The sequence below is a fragment of the Cebus imitator genome, unplaced genomic scaffold (assembly GCF_001604975.1).
Source record: "Cebus imitator isolate Cc_AM_T3 unplaced genomic scaffold, Cebus_imitator-1.0 Scaffold111, whole genome shotgun sequence".
NCBI classification, from domain to species: domain Eukaryota; kingdom Metazoa; phylum Chordata; class Mammalia; order Primates; family Cebidae; genus Cebus; species Cebus imitator.
In genome coordinates this window covers 3,632,625-3,649,687 of record NW_016107426.1, presented here as the reverse complement: position 1 = coordinate 3,649,687, position 17,063 = coordinate 3,632,625, and the positions used below count along the sequence as shown (strand labels likewise).

Genomic DNA, 17,063 nt, shown 5'->3' with positions numbered 1-17,063 from the left:
AAAAAAAAAAAAAAAAAAAAAAAAAAAAAGGATCAGCTGGTTCCAGCCCCTCCGCAGGGTAAGCGGCACCTGCAGTAAAATGACTGCCTGGAGCTGGCAGCTGCTTTCCCTGCTTTCCCAAGGCCCCTGCAGGGAAGTGTGGGAAGGCAGCACAGAGCTGGACCCAGAGGAGCTCTCAAATGCTGGACTGAACTGTTTCAGGGGTCATCTAGCCCATTCCCCGCCTCCAGGTGAGGAGTTGCCTGAGCCTGGAAAAAGGAAGGATCCTCCCAGTGCCCTCAAGCCCCAGATTCCATTTCCCTGTGGGTGGACTGTCAGCACAGGCCCTGACAATGCAGAGAAAGACACAGGACCACCTGGACCAGTGACAGCAGGAGCTCCCAGTGCCACAGGTGAGGGTGGGAGTGCCTAGAGCACCGCAGGGGTCCCGGATTAGTCTACAGCATGGTCTTAAAATAGGATATAAGTGTTACATCTTGGCTGGGCGTGGTGGTTCACGCCTGTAATCCCAGCACTTTGGGAGGCCAAGGCAAGTGGATCATGAGGTTAGGAGTTCAAGGCCAGGCTGACCAAGATGGTGAAACCCCATCTACTAAAAATATAAAACTTAGGTATAGTGGCAGACAGCTGTAATCCCAGCTACTCAGGAGGCTGAGGCAGGAGAATTGCTTGAACCTAGAAGGCGGAGGTTGCAGTGAGCCAAGATCGTGCCAATGCACTCCAGCCTGGGCAACAGAGCAAGACTCCATCTCAAAAAATAAAATAAAAAAGATGTTACATCTTGACACAGTGTACACGTGCTGACAAATGTATTAAAACAAGTCTTACACAACAGTATTATCCTGAGTACAAGTGATGCCTTTTAATGAGTTTATATTCTATTAATTCACTTTTTAAAATGCTGGTCCACATTCACTGAATTGATTTTATGACTTACTAAGAGTGTGTGATAACCCGCAATTAGAAAAGCACCATTCTAGGGCAGGGCAGAGGGAGACAGGAAAGAAAGAGAAGCAGAAGGGAAATAATAAGGACAAAGGGAAGGAAGAACAGAGAGACAAAGTGAAGATAGAGTAGAGGAGGGTGTTTTGTGGGAGGTCACACAAATGCCTGCCATGATGTCCCTTCAGGCCTCTCATAATATAAACTGAATCCTGCTCTGTGTCTGCCCTGAAGTCTTTTCCACTGGACCCTGGGCTGTTTGGCAGAAGGGATAAACCTATAGCTTCTAGCAGAAGAACTAGAATCAGGCAAAAAGCTTAGGGAACACCCCTACCCTTCAGTCAAAAAATTCTCATTTTGCAGAAAAAGAAACTGTGACTTATAATGGTCAGGCAGCCAGTCAATGATTATCCCTACCAGGCCCTGGCGAATCAAGATTTGCTGGTAGGTGGTCATAAGCGTCTAGTTTTTTATTTCTAAAGTGAAGACAATAATGTCTCCTTTGGAGATTTAGTGGAAGGTTTAGCAAAATGTACATCAAGAACAGTGTCTGGGCCAGGCGCAGTGGCTCACATCTATAATCCCAGCACTTTGGGAGGCCAAGGCGGGTGGATCACTTGAGGTTAGGAGTTCGAGACCAGCCTGGCCGACATGGTGAAACCCTGTCTCTACTTTAAATAGTACAAAAATTAGCTGGGCATGATGGCGGGCACCTATAATCCAAGCTATTCGGGAGGCTGAGGGAAGAGAATCACTTAAACCCAGGAGGTGGAGATTGCAGTGAGCCGAGATCGCACCATTGTACTCCAGCCTGGGGGATAGAGCGATAGAGCGAGACTCCATCTTAAAAAAGAAAGAAAGAAAGAAAGAAAAAACACGATAGAAGCTCTGGTACACAATAGAAGCTCAATAAATAACATTTTCTAGTAATAGTAATAACGAGCCAGGTGCATTGGCTCACACCTGTAATCCCAACACTCTTGGAGGCCAAGGCAAGAAGATCTCTTGAGCCCAGGAGTTTGAGACCAGCCTGGGCAACACAGGGAGACCCCCATCTCTAAAAAAAATTTAACAATTAGTCGAGTGTGGTGACACATGCCTGTAATCTCAGCACATTGGGAGGATGAGGCAGGAGGATTGCTTGAGCCTGTGAGGTCAAGGCTGCAGTGAGCCAAAATCGTGCCATTGCACTCAGGCTGGGCGACAGAGCGAGACCCTGTCTCAAAAAAAGAGTAACAGCCTCAGAATAGCACCAGTCACTTCAGGTATGCTGCTGTTACTAACTTTTCAGGGAGTTTTGGCTGCCAATGTCTTCATCCTAGACGATGAAAATCATCATAAATATCTAGATAATGTCCATGGAAATCAAAACAAAGGAAATACATGCGTATAAACACCAGCAAAAAGCTAATTCAAGCATACAGGCCTTAAGAAATACCTTGGTTACATCAACATTTTAACTGAGTGTACATTTTTTTCTTATTTTTTTCTAGAATCCTGTCTAGAATAACTAAGTGTACATTTTTGAAAAATGAATGGAATGATCTTATTCCCCCACTGATTTCACTCAGTATTTTAGGAAAGACACTATCCTCAGAGATTCTGGGCTACTCCCAGTCTATGTGCCAAAATAAACATAGAGAGTACTGTGTAGAAATGGATAATATAAATGGGAAAGGAGGGGGCAGGAAAATGTATGATGATAAGAACTCAAGAATGTTCTCTCCTCTGCAGATCTTTGAAAATCATATTTTATAAATATAAATGGTTTGGGGTTTAGTGTTTAGTTTTAGTGACGAGTGTTTAGAATACTGTGTGGGTTTTCTTTACAAAATGAATCTATTAACAAGTTAATTTAGTAGAGAGTTTAGATTATGCTCATCAGAAAACACAGCCTGGTGCTGTGGCTTATGCCTATAATCCCAGTGACTGGGAAGGCTGAAGTGGGAGGATTGCTTCAGCCCAGGAGCTCCTGGCTGTTGAGCTATGATCATACCGCTTGCACTCCAGCCTAGGTAACAGAGCAAGACCCCAACTTTAAAAAACAGAAAACAAAAGAACATGCTTTTTTTGTAAATTAAAGATGGAAATATTTTGTTCTAAATTTGTCTTTTCCCTTCCACTAGATGACAGAATGGAGCCACTCTAAATGGTGCCAGCAAGGAGGCAGCTCTTCTCCCAACGAATTTTAAAATGATCAAACTATAGTTTTGTTTTGGTTCCTTCTCTCATTTAATGAAAAAGAAAGGTAAACATTGAATATGCAAATTTCAGGACCACTTCATTTTGACTGAAAGAGCTGGAACTGCCTTAAACTTCTAATTCACCGAGGAGCTGAGCTGGGGCTTTATCCTTTAGAGGAGCGTTGGCAGGTACCATTGTGCTAACATGAATGAAAGTTTACTCTGAGCCAGGCCCTGTGCTTGGAGCACCCGTCTCATTTAATCTTCATACAGAGACTAAAAAGTGTCACTTCCATTTTTTTTTTTCTTTTTTTTTTTGGAGACAGAGTTTTCATCTTGTTGCCCAGGCTGGAGCGCAATGGCTCGCTCTTGGCACCTTCCCCTCCAGGTTCAAGCGATTCTCCGGCCTCAGCCTCCCAAGTGGCTGGGATTACAGGAGTGCGCCACCATGCCCAGCTAATATTGTATTTTTAGTAGAGACAGGGTTTCTCCATGTTGGTCAGGCTGGTCTCAAACTCCAGACCTCAGATGATCCACCCGCCTTGGCCTCCCAAAGGGCTGGGATTCCAGGCATGAGCCATCACACCAGGCACCTTACCCAATCTTACTTCCTTCCAACCTATCCCTGACTCTCTCAAGCTAGACTCCAGATCATCACTGAATGTGTTCACTTTGAGGCAGCTCTGTGGTTTTCAAGGTTCCTGGGCCACCTTTTACCACCGATGTGACTGGCATGTGTTGCCCAGTTGCTAGGATGGGACTGTGGCCTTGATTTCTGCCAGGACTGGGGCTTTGCCTTGTATCCCACCTACCGTGCTGCCTGCCTCTGCATTCTTCTGGGTGGGGGCTGATCTTTCCCTGCAGTCTCTCTAGAGCTCCCGATCACAGGTAGTCATGCCACAGCTGAGGAGCTTGTCCCAAACCTCAATGCCTGCTTCCCTCCTTGGCTTCTCCTGCTTCTGTGTCTCACCCATCAGTGACACTCTTCTCATCCCTGCCCAAGCCCTAGCTGATTCCGTAACTCCTGGGTACAATGTCCTCTTGTGTCTAGTTATTTCCAAGAAGCCCTCTCTCTACATCCCTCATTGGCTACCAGAGTCCTTCCTCTCACCCACAGTCCCAAGGTCCCTGTATGCTTTGCCCAGGGTGTAGGGTTATTATGCTTAACAATCCCCAAATGTTGAAAGGCATGGTAAGGTGGTATAAGAATGAACTGAGGAGCCAGGTACGGTGGCTCACGCCTGTAATCCCAACACTTTGAGAGGCTGAGGCAGGTGGATCACAAGGTCAGGAGTTTTGAGACCAGCCTGGCCAACATGGTGAAACTCATCTCTACTAAAAATACAAAAATTAGCCAGGTGTGGTGGTGGGCACCTGTAATCCCAGCTACTCAGGAGGCTGAGGCAGGAGAATCGCTTGAACCAGGGAGGAAGAGGTTGCAGTGAGCTGAGATCATGCCGCTGCCCTCCAGCCTGGGTGACAGAGCAAGACTCCATCTCCAAAAAAAAGAATGAACTGAGGTGATAGTATTTGTATGTCAGAGCTTTGTAAAGTGCTAGACAGATGTAAGGTACTGATATTCCCAATATTTCTAATCTTGGAATCATGGACACCACCCTCTCACCATTGCCTGGATACCCCCAAGTCTGCATTCTGCTCCTAGTCTCATTCCCTCTTAGGGTCCAGCCCAAGGCACTGGCTTCTGCTCCCTCACCATCCACTGCGGATCTCTGCTAAATTCTTAAGAGCCCTCACCGTTTGCATCACTCACCATGATATATCATCAGACCCTGCTAGTGTACCAGGCACAGGAGACTCAGCTCTCTGTCAACAAGTTGTGTGAAATTGTCCCCCTGCCTGCACTTTGTAAAAGGAAGGGGCTGGGCCAATACTTCTGGGCCTTTTAGTTACAATGATTTACGTATAGTAGCCCCCTCTTATTCGCAGTTCACTTTCTGCAGTGTTTTGTTTTGTTTTGTTTTGTTTTGTTTTGTTTTGTTTTGTTTGAGACAAGAGTCTTGCTCTTGTGGCCCAGGCTGGAGTGCAGTGGCACAATCTTGGTTCACTGCAACCTCTGCCTCCCAGGTTCAAGTGATTCTTCTGCCTCAGCCTCCCAAGTAGCTGAGACTACAGGTGCCCACCACCACGCCCAGATAATTTGTATTTTTAGCAGAGATGGGGTTTCACCATGTTAGCCAGGCTGGTCTTAAACTCCTGTCCTCCGGTGATCCACCCACCTCAGCCTCTCAACGTGCTGAGACCACAGGTTTGAGCCACCTGTGTGTTTGAGCCACCTCTGTCCTCCTGAATGGAGTAATGTTGCAGTAAAATGGGCTTTCAGGAGTGGTTTTGTTCTTGCACACTTGCCTTTCCACCTTCCATCATGTGATGACTCAGCAAGAAGGCTCTTGAAAAATGCTTGTGCCTTGATCTTGAACTTTCCAGCCTCCAGAACTGTGAACCAATACATTTAAATTCATTATAAATTACCCAGTCTCCAGTGTTCTCTTACAGCAGCACAAAATGGACTAAGACAATAGTCTTTCACAACAATATTCAATTTTCTAACTAAATTTCTTTCAGAAAACAATTCAGTTGTTATGAGATGAAAAATAAAAATACAAAGTAGGTATATGCAAATGGAAAAAATTACCTTACCATATCAATAGGATGGTTCTTGCATTGCTATAAAGAAACAGCTGAGAAGGAGTAATTTATAAAGAAAAGAGGTTGAATTGCTCATAGTTCTGCAGGCTGTACAGGAAGCACGGCACTAGGATTTGTTTTGCTTCTAGGGAAGCCTCAGGGAGCTTTTACTCGTGGCAGAAGGAAAAAGGAGAGCTGGCATCTCACGTGGCGAGAGCAGCAGCAAGGGGGCTGGGGTGGGGGGAGGTGCCACACAACTAGATTTTGTGAGAACTCACTATTGTGAGGACAGCACCAAGCCATGAGAATCCACCCCCATGACCCAGACACTTCCCACCAGACCCCACCTCCAACACTGGGGATTACATTTCAACATAAGATTTGGGCAGGGACAAATATCCAAACTATATCAGTTGGACAAATCCACTATTAACTTACCAATAAATATAGAACCTCATTTTCAGGATCCCATGTGAGCCTGGCATTGTGGGCAGAAATCAAAAGCATGAAGTTTAGATGAAGAAGAAAAAAAAATGATATATAGTAGTTCCCTCTTATCTGTGGGGGATGTGTTCCAAGACCCACAGTGGATGACTGAAACCATCGATAATACTGAACACCTCGTATACTATGTTTTTTCGTATACACACATACCTCTGATAAAGTTTATTAATTAGACACAGTAACAGATTAACAACAACAATAATAAAGCAGAACAATTATAACAACATTCTGTAAAAAGTTAGGTGAATGTGGCCTCTCTCTCAAAATATCTTATTGTACTGTACTATACATTTAATTTTCTTTTTTTTTTTTTTTTTGAGATGGAGTTTTGCTTTTGTCACTCCAGCTAGAGTTCAATGGCACGATCTCAGCTCACTGCAACCTCCACCTCCCAGTTTCAAGTGATTCTCCTGCCTCAGCCTCCTGAGTAGCTGGGATTACAGGTGCCCACCACCATGCCCAGTTAATTTTTATATTTTTAGTAGAGACAGGGTTTTGCTATGTTAGCCAAGCTAGTCTCAAACTCCTGACCTCAGGTGATCCCCCCGCCTCAGCCTCCCAAAGTGCTGGGATTCCAGGCGTGAGCCACCATGCCTGGCTAGCAGTGAAAGTTCTAACACATACAGTCTAACCTGCTGTCAGGTTAGACTTTCAGTAGTGCAGTAACTATAACAGTATATGCTGTCGGATTCATGTATAGCCTCCATCTTTGCCACCATGGCTATTGTGTTCATGAACTTATTATGCCAACCCTAAGGCAGCTGAGGGAAGAAGGCGGCTGAGAATAACCAGAAAAGCCAATCTGTTTCATTGGTTGATGTGTGCCTCCCCCATAGGAAATGCTGTCCGTTGGGTATTAACATATGTTACGACCAGGCACGGTGGCTCACGCCTACAATCCCAGCACTTTGGGAGGCTGGGAGGCAGGCGGATCATGAGATCCAGAGATTGAGACCATCCTAGCTTACACGGTGAAACACCATCTGCACTAAAATACAAAAAATTAGCTGGGTGTGGTGGCACTCACCTTTAGTCCCAGCTACTCAGGAGGCTGAGGCAAGAGAATTGCAGTGAGGCGGAGGTTGCAGTGAGCCAAGATCACACCATTGCACTCCAGCCTGGACGACAGAGCAAGACTCCATCTCAAAAAAAAAAAAAAAAATGACATATGTTACAAATATGTTCACATTTCATTCCCACTGCCTTAGTACACTTGCTACACATCTCCTCCCCAGACACCTTCATCCCTGGTCTTCCAATCTTCCTCCTTTCACGTAGTCCCTGACCAACTGGCCAAGTTACCCACCCTGCCCATGAGTCTTCTGTATGTCCTTGCCTCAGGCCCTTCTCTCCCTTCACAAAGTGGATGAACAGATGCACTGTCTGATGCTCTGTCATTAGGAGGACATTCCTTCACTGCCGTCCCTGAGGTCTACCCTTAAGAGAAGCTGTAGTGCAGCAGCTGCCCATCTTTGTCTTATACCTACATACCAACTGACCCATCCATGAACCAGGGTTAGCTTTTTTCTCCTCCGTCAGCTGGTAATAAGAAATCCCATGCATGCTGTGCCAGGCAGACTCTAGAGTAGCTCCCATCGTCCCTACCTCCAGGGGTTCACACTTGTGGGTAATCACCTCCCTTTCAGTGGTGGTGGAGTGGGGAAGAGGGCAAAATGATGGGGGGTGAGGCGAGATATGTGTTCTTATAAGGCAGGAGCGTGTACATATATCCTTAAGAGAGGAGCATCTGGCCAGGTGTGGTGGCTCATGCCTGTAATCCCAGCACTTTGGAGGCCGAGGCGGTAGGATCACCTGAGGTCAGAAGTTCAAGACCAGCCTGGCCAACATAGTGAAACCGTGTCTCTACTAAAAATACAAAAAATTAGCCAGGCATGGTGGCGGGCACCTGTAATCCCAGATACTCAGGAGGTTGAGGCAGGAGAAACACTTGAAACCAGGAGGTGGAGGTTGCAGTGAGCTGAGATTATGCCATTGCACTCCAGCCCGGGCAACAGTGCAAAACTCTGAAAAATAAAAATAAAAAATAAGGAGCATCAGCACTTAACAGAGAGGAATGGGCTACTTCTGCAGATCAATAGCATTCAGAGAAATCTGAAAATTTAAGATTTTCAAATGCATTGACCCAGATGGTCCCATTTCAAGTCTCCACATCTCAGCTTTTTTTCCCAATCAGGGTCTTGAACTTGGTGTAGCAGATTTACTGGAGTTGAGAAGTTAACCTTCTCTCAAACCCTGCCACTAATATAATTGATTTTTGGGGTCCAGCTCACAGATTGTTTTCCCCTCTAGTTGCAAAATATGTGAGTAATTTTATATGCTGCCAAATAGACAAACAGACCCTCTAGCTCTTTTCTTTTTTCTTTTTTTTTTTTTTTTTTTGAGACAGAATTTCACTCTTGTCACCCCGAGTGGAGTGCAATGGTGCCATCTCATCTCACTGTATCCTCCACCTCCCAGGTTCTAGTGATTCTTGTGCTTCAGCCTCCTGAGTAGCTGGGACTACAGGCACATGCCACCTTGCCCAGCTAATTTTTGTATTTTTAGTAGAGATGGGGTTTCACCATCTTGGCCAGGCTGGTTTCGCACACCTGACCTCAGGTGATCTGCCTGCCTCGGCCTCCCAAAGTGCCAGGATTACAGCTGTGAGCCACGGAGCCTGGCCAGACCCTCTGGCTTTCATCCTTGTTCTCATATTGGCAATTGGTGATACTCGACCCTTCACTGTCTAAAAAATTAATAACACGCACCCCCCCGCCATGTCCACCCAGTTCCAAAGTTCTTATAATTACTCTTTCTTAAAACCCCTGAGATACTACATCTGCTGTGCACTTCCTTCCACTGGCACCCCTTTCCAGTTTGCCACTGGTGAACATTTTAACAACTGCCACAGGATGCCAGGGGCTTTGAGAGCTCCACTACCACCAGTGATGGAGTTTCTATCACTAACAGATTGGGAGGGGATACAGCTTCAAAATTCCATCTTAGAGCCTTTTTCAAGGACCACTTCTGGGTTGGATTCCTTAGGAAACAGATTTTGCAATTTGCATGCAGGCTTTTAATGGTGTGGTACTCTAAGAAACAACACATGAGAAAGAGGAGGGAGGCAGGACTGAGCAGAAGTTGTACTGTGATGCAGGTACAACTAAGATCTGGAGTTTGAATAATGCATAAGAATTGTTCCACCTTAAGACAAAGGGACTAAACCTTTATACCCCTCTGTCTTTGGCCATTTTGTTGCTATAACAGACAGTCAGGCTGGGTAATTTATTAAGAAAAGAGATTTATTTAGTTCACAATTCTGGTAGCTGGAAAGTCTAAGAGCATGACGCCAGCATCTATTCAGCTGCTGGTGAGGGTTTCATGCTGTCTCATAACATGGAGGAAAGGCAGAAAGGTGAGCAGGTGTGTGCTGAGTGAAGGGATCAAAGAGGCTGACCCCCTTCATAACAACTTGCTCTTGGCCAGGCGCAGTGGCTCATACTTGTAATCCCAGCACTTTGGGAGGCCGAGGCGGGTGGATCACAAGATCAGGAGTTTGAGACCAGCCTGGCCAACACAGTGAAACCGTGTCTCTACTAAAAATACCAAAATTAGCTGGGCTTGGTGGCAGGCACCTGTAATCCCAGCTACTCAGAAGACTGAGACAGGAGAATCGCTTGAATCCAGGAGGCAGAGGTTGCAGTGAGCCAGGATCATGCTACTGCACTCCAGACTGGGCAACAGAGCTAGACTCCATCTCAAAAAAAAACTTGCTCTCTCAGGAGCCAATCCATTCTGCTAAGAACGAATCCAGTTTCCTAGGAACAAGAACTCACTACATTGATAATGATGCCAATCTATTCACAAGGAGTCCACCCCCATGAGTCAACACCTCACACTAGCCCCACCTCCAACACTGCCACACTGGCAATTAAACTTCAACATGAGTTTGCGTGGGAACAAACCACATCCAAACTATAGCATCCTCCTAGACTAGCCCTTGGAGGTGGCTGCCCCAACGAAAGGAACGCAATTTTTCGTAAAGTGGTTTTGTTGGCTGAAGACAGTTGCTGGACAAGGACTCATTCAAGAGTTGTTAGCTTTCAACCCTCCCGGCAGCTCGGGAGTGGGTATCTCAGTCCTGAAAGGTAGCACACCAGCATATCCACAACAGCTGCATTTTCAGAATTTTTTTTCTATTTTATTTATTTGTTATTTTTGTAGAGATGGGGGTTTCAGCTGTGTTGCCCAGACTGGTCTTGAACTCCTGGGCTCAAATAATCCTTCCACTTTGGCCTATCAAAGTGCTAGGATTATAGGCATGAGCTACTGCACTCAGCCTGCACTTTATTTCAGAATGACACTATCATCACTCTGATCCTTTCCACTCCTGATAGCTCTCTTTTTTCATTTGCTACCCAAGTCTTTTCCTTTCCTCATGGCCTTATAAAATATCATCCAGGCTGGGCACAGTGGCTCACACCTGTAATCCCAGCACTGTAGGAAGCTGAGGTGGGAGAATCACTTGAGGTCAGGAGTTTGAGACCAGCCTGAACAATGTGGTAAAATGCTGTCTCTACTAAAAATACCAAAGTTAGCCAAGTGTGGTGTCATGTGCCTGTAATCCCAGCTTTTCGAGTGGCTGAGGCACGAGAATCATTTGAACCCAAAAGGTGGAGGTTGCAATGAGCTGAGATCATGCTACTGCACTTCAGCATGGGCAAAAGAGTGAGAGACTGTCTCAAAAAAAAAAAAACAATGTGTATATATAATCCAGGGCCAGAGGCAGTGGCTCATACCTGTAATCCCAGCCCTTTGGGAGACTGAGGTGGGAGGATCCCTTGAGCCAGGGAGTTCAAGACTAGCCTGGGAAACAAACATGGGGAGATCTCCTGTCTCTCTATTTTTATTTTATCTTATTTATTTATTTATTTTAGGAGTCTCACTCTGTCGCCTAGGCGGGAGTACAGTGGTGCAATCTCGGCTCACTGCAGCGCACACCTCCCAGGATCAAGCGATTATCCTGCCTCAGCCTCCTGAGTAGCTGGGATTACAGGCACACACCACCATGCATGGCTAATTTTTATATTTTCTTAGTAGAGACGGGGGTTTCACCATGTTGGTCAGGCTGGTCTTGAACTCCTAACTTTGTGATCTGCCTGCCTCAACAGATCCCAAAGTGCTGGGATTACAGGCGTTGAGCCACTGCACCCAGCCAGGTCTCTCTTTTCTATTTAACCCTAAGTCACCTCTATGCCAGTCCTGGACCTGCCCAGTGACTGATCACAAGCTTTGAGTCTGGAGTCAGACAGTCCAAGATGCAGATTCTGGCTTTGCCACTTATTTGTTATTAACCTTTGTTGCAGTCTGTTTGTCCCCACCCCCCCAAATTAACATATTGAAATTATAACTCCCAAGGTGATGATATCAGGAGGTGGGGCCTTTGGGAGGTGACTGGGTCATGAGAGTGGAACCCTCATGAATAGGAGAAATACCTTTATGAAGGAGACAAGTGGAAAAAACTAGTTAGCCCTTCCACTAAGTGAGGTTACAGTAGTAAGACAGCTGTCAACGAGGAAGTGAACCCTCACCAGTCACTGAATCTTAAAGGCCTTGGACTTCCCAGCCACTAAAACTGTGAGAAAAAAATTTACGATGTTTATAAGTCACCCAGTCTATGGTTGTCTAGCAGCCCAAATAGACGAAGACCACCTTATCCAACAGATTGTCTGTTTTGTTTTGTTTGTTTTTGAGACAGAGTCTCACTCTGTCACCCAGGCTGGAATACAATGGCACAATCTTGGCTCACTGCAACCTCTGCCTCCTGTGTTCAAGCGATTCTCCTGCCTCAGCCTCCCAAGTAGCTGGGATTACAGGGACCTGCCATCATGCCCAGCTAATTTTTATATTTTTGTAGAGAACTTGTTTAGCCATGTTGGCCAGACTGCTCTTGAACTTCTGACCTCAGGTGATCCGCCCTCCTCAGTCTCCCAAAGTGCTGGGATTACAGGCATGAGCCACCGCACCTGGACCAGCTTGTCTGTTAAATGGGATCGTAACATCTCCCTCTGTGTGGTTGTGGTGTTTGTTCAGGTAGCAAATGGGTACCGACTATTTTCAAAAATCTCTGTTTTATCAACTTTACTGCAGTATAATTTACATACAATAAAATGTACAAGCATTAAGTATACAGTTTGATGAGTTATGGTAATGTTAAGCCAGTGACCATATAGGTAACCTGTGTGCTTTTTATACTGTCCAGAGATTGTATCAGACCCTGTGAAGTTACAAAGCAGAATAAAGCATCCTTGGTTACTGTGGTTAAGCCCTTCACTGGGTTAGGCCTGGGATATAAGTTCACACAGCCTTCTACTTCCTCTGCATGACCATGTATCACATTGTCTGTTGCCACCCTCCTAGTCAATAAAGCTATTTGAGGACATCTTCTAGCATTTTCCCTGCTCTATCTGCAGCCATCTAGCACAGTGCGTGGACATTTCGTAAGCATTTGTTGCAGGATAAATGAATAAACATGTAAAGTTAACAAGGATATATTGGTGAGTTTGTGCCAAATAAAACAGTCATTCATTTGATGAAGATCTGGATCAACTTTATGGGTTAGTAATTAGCTAAGGCTTGTGGAGAAGGTGGCCTTTGAGAAGGGTCAGGTTTCAATAGGATTAAGGAGCAATTTAGAGCTAAACCAAGTACTTGGAAAAGATTAAAAACCGTGGCCTTGGCTGGGCACGGTAGCTCACGCCTGCAATCCCAGCACTTTGGGAGCCGAGGCGGGCAGATCATGAGGTCAGGAGTTCGAGACCATCCTGACCAACATGGTGAAACCTCGTCTCTAATAAAAAAAAAAAAAAAAAAAATTAGCCAGGCGTGGTGGTGCATTCCTGTAATCCCACCTACTCGGGAGGCGGAGGCAGGAGAATCACTTGAGCCTGGGAGGCGGAGGCTGCGGTGAGCCGAGACCACGCCACTGCACCACAGCCTGGGTGACAGAGCAAGACTCCGCCTCAAAAAAAAAAAAAAAAAAAAAAAGCCGTGGCCTTAGACACCTGCCGAGAGCCCACACAGTGCATGAACCTTGGTGGGGTTAAACATGATTCTCAATCCTTTAACTTTTATTGAACGCCTGCACTTCCAGATTCCTAAATCGGGCCCAGGAATTACAATAGATGCCCACAGTTGCATGGTCTTCCCTTGCCACAACAGGTAGACACTATTAGAAGTATAAGCCACGTACCCTCCAGAGGGCAAGGCAAGGCATCTTCTTCAGGTGTCTCTGCCCTTGAAGTACACGCGTTCTGCTCTGCGGCGAAGCAGGACAGGGAGGACAGGGACCTGCACCTACGAAGACAGCGGGCTCCCGAGGCCCGCGCGCCGCCGCCCATCACTCGTTGCTGAGCATGCCCGGTAAACGGCCCCAAGGCCGTGCCCGCGCGGCCCCTCGCGCTCCCGTCTCAAGCGGGAGTAATGTGCCGGGACGGGGCGAAACTGTATTTCCACCTTCTAGGCCGTGCCTGTTCCAGTCCAATTCTCCCTGAAAGACTGTCTGGTTCATCACCCGCTTAAGTGAAACCACAAAACTGCAAACCCTTCACTCCGGCAGCGTGCACCCGGACCGGAAGTGACGTTGACGTGCCCACGTAGTCCTGCCGGCGTATTCCCACCATGCCCTTCGCCCGCCGTTTCGTGGCGGGAACTGAGGCGACTTGTGGGGACAGCGGTGATCGTAAGTCCCCTGGGCCCATTATTCTCAGATTAGGTGACGGAGTTAAGACTTCGAGACCGTCTCGTACTTTTTGTATCGCGGAAACCTCAGGAACGAGCCGGCGGCAGTGACCTGCTCGGGAAGCCAGGCTAACTGGTGACAGGCTGGAGGAACTGCATGCCCGCTTCGCCTTCCTTACTCCTTCCCTTGATGTCCTTGTGAGGTCTGCCACCTCCTTCGGGGCCCCAGCTTAGCCGCCCTTTCATGCCCTGGCCGCGCCCTTTGGGGGTGAAATGGGGGTTCCGGACAGCGTCTTGCAGAGCCCGGCTTAGGGCTGTATTACTATTTAACAGCAGGAGGCAGGGATGGACTAATCCAATAACCTTATAAAAACCTTGGCTGTTTACAGATATTAAAAATTTATTGTATTTTGTTTTATTTTATTGAGCATATCCCCATATGCCAAGCACAGAACTATATATTTGCACACATTCTTTTATTTAACTCACTTGTGCTGTGGAATAGGCCTTAGCTGCTTTAACAGAAAAGGAAACCGGCTGTCATAGATGGTAATTCATTCACCAATTTTTTTTTTTTTTTTTTTGAGACAAAGTCTTGCTCCGTCGCCAGGCTGGAGTGCAGTGGCGCGATCTTGGCACACTGCAACCTCTGCCTCAGCCACCCGAGTAGCTGGGACTACAGGCGCGTGCCATCACGCCCAGCTAGTTTTTGTTTTTGTTTTTGTTTTGTATTTTAATAGAGACAGTGTTTCATTATGTTGGCTGGTCCTGACCGTGTGATCTACCCGCCTTGGCCTTCCAAAGTGCTGAGATTACAGGCGTGAGCCACCGCGCCCAGCCCATTCACCAAGTATTATGGGTTATCTACCATGTACCAGACACTGTTCTAGGCACCAGGGTATGTAGCAGTGAAAAACATAGAATTACTGGGGATTTTTCAGGCAAGTTAATGATGCTTTTTATCCCTGAAAACAGCCTGGAAGAATGTTTACCTGCATATTAGAAATAGTTACCTTCTGCCGTGCATGGTGGCTCACGCCTGTAATCCAAGCACTTTGGAGGCCAAGGCGGATGGATCACTAGAGGTCGGGAGTTGAAGAAATAGTTGCCTTCTGGGTGGGATTTTGTATTCATTTCTTAAATTCCTCATGCTTTCTGCCTTTTTTTTTTTTTTTAATTAAGTGAGTGTGTTATCAGAAAAACAGCTGTTCCTATTTTAACAACAGAGTCTTTCCCTCCCCTCCCCACGCCCTGCCCCTGCCCGCCCCTTCCCTTCCCCACAGAAAGTCTCTGAAGGTAGGTAGGCATTAACTGTCATTAAAACAGGTCCAGGGCCAGGCACGGTGGCTCACACCTGTAATCCCAGCACTTCGGGAGGCTGGGGCAGGAGGATTACTTGAGCCCAGGAGTTCCAGATCAGCCTGAGCAACATGGTGAAACCCTGTGTCTATCAAACATTTAAAAACTTAGCCGGTTGGGGGCGGGTGGGTAGGCAGTAGTATGCACCTGTATTCCTAGCTACTGGTGAGGCTGAAATGGGAAGATCACAGGAGCCTGGGATGTCAAGGCTTCAGGGAGCCATGACTGCACCACTACACTCCATCCTGGGCAGAAGAGTGAGACCCTGTCTCCAAAAAAAAAAAAAAATTTGTGGGGAGTGGGTACTTGAGTGAATTCTGGCCCAAGGAAAGGAGTGAAGGTTCTCATTTGTGGTATGAGCCCAGCACCTTTAATTGTGGAAGAGTCCATTTCAGGCTTTGAGCTAAAGCTAGGCCCATGACTGAAAGAAACCATGGAGGCCCATGTGGTTTGGTCATTAGCAGCATCATATTTAGCAATGCATTGGAAACTCATTAAACATTTTTGTGACATAGGATCATTGTTCTGTAACTCCTGCACTAGAAATAGATTCTAAGTTCCTTAAGGACTTTGACCGCTTTTCTGTCTTTATAGACCTCAGTACAGCACATTCAGAGTGGCGCAGGTCATGGGGTGATGTCCTTTATTAAGGACACCTTTGCACAAGGCTAAGTGTGCTTTCAGGCTGTACTGTGTCTCCTTTTTTTGTTGTTTGTTTGTTTGAGACTAAGTCTTCCTCTGTCGCCCAGGCTAGAGTACAATGGCGCCATCCCGTCTCACTGCAACCTCTGCCTCCAGGGTTAAGTGATTCTCTTGCGTCAGCCTCCCAGGTAGCTGGCCAGGCTGGTCTCAAACTCCTGAGTGATCCACCTGCCTCGGCCTCCCAAAGTACTTGTATTACAGGCTGAGCCACCGTGCCCAGCCTTCAGGCTGTACTTTCTTATTTTTCCCCCCTTTCCTGCGGTGCTGATTCTCATAATCATTTCAAAAAAAGCTTTTTTTGTTTGTGTCTTGCACCTGACCAGGGTGAAGTAACCATGCAGGCATTTCTTAAAGGCACATCTATCAGCACCAAACCACCGCTGACCAAGGATCGTGGAGTAGCTGCCACTGCGGGAAGTAGTGGAGAGAACAAGAAAGCCAAACCTGTTCCCTGGGTGGAAAAATAGTAAGAACACTTGTGTCTTTGTTAAAATACTTAAGAAATTATCTCTCTAACCAATTCTGATCACTTTTTTTTTTTAAGACAATTTCGCACTATCACCGAGGCTGGATTGCAATGGCGCGATCTCGGCTCACCACAACCTCCAACTCCTGGGTTCAAGCAATTCTCCTGCCTCAGCCTCCTGAGTAGCTGGGATTATAGGCATGCACCAGCATTCCTGGCTAATTTTGTATTTTTAGTAGAGATGGAGTTTCTCCATGTTGGTCAGGCTGGTCTCGAACTCCTGACCTCAGGTGATCCACCTATCTCAGCCTCCCAAAGTGCTGGTATTACAGGCGTGAGCCACCTCGCCTAATTGGTACTTTTTTTTTTTTTTTTTTTTTTAACTTAGGGAGGAATGCTTTGTTCTGTTTAGAAGTTGTCTTTGAAGGCCGGGCACGGTGGCTCACGCCTATAATCCCAGCACTTTGGGAGGCCGAGGCGGGTGGATCACGAGGTCAAGAGATCGAGACCATCCTGGTCAA

General features: G+C 46.5%; 1 protein-coding gene across 2 annotated transcripts in view; it reads left to right on the top strand.

Moving 5' to 3' along the window:
- The first annotated feature begins 13,893 nt into the window (after positions 1-13,893).
- RFC4 (replication factor C subunit 4) overlaps positions 13,894-17,063 on the top strand; it is a 19,991-nt gene continuing 16,821 nt past the window's right edge. Inside the window, exons 1-2 of one of the 2 annotated variants that reach the window (XM_017538435.2) lie at positions 13,894-14,016; positions 16,400-16,542. In XM_017538435.2, coding sequence (XP_017393924.1) covers positions 16,412-16,542 — 131 coding nt within the window. In that variant the 5' untranslated portion in view covers positions 13,894-14,016; positions 16,400-16,411. Of the gene's footprint in view, positions 14,219-16,399; positions 16,543-17,063 lie in introns of both variants that reach the window. The other variant, XM_017538434.2, reaches the window with a different exon arrangement.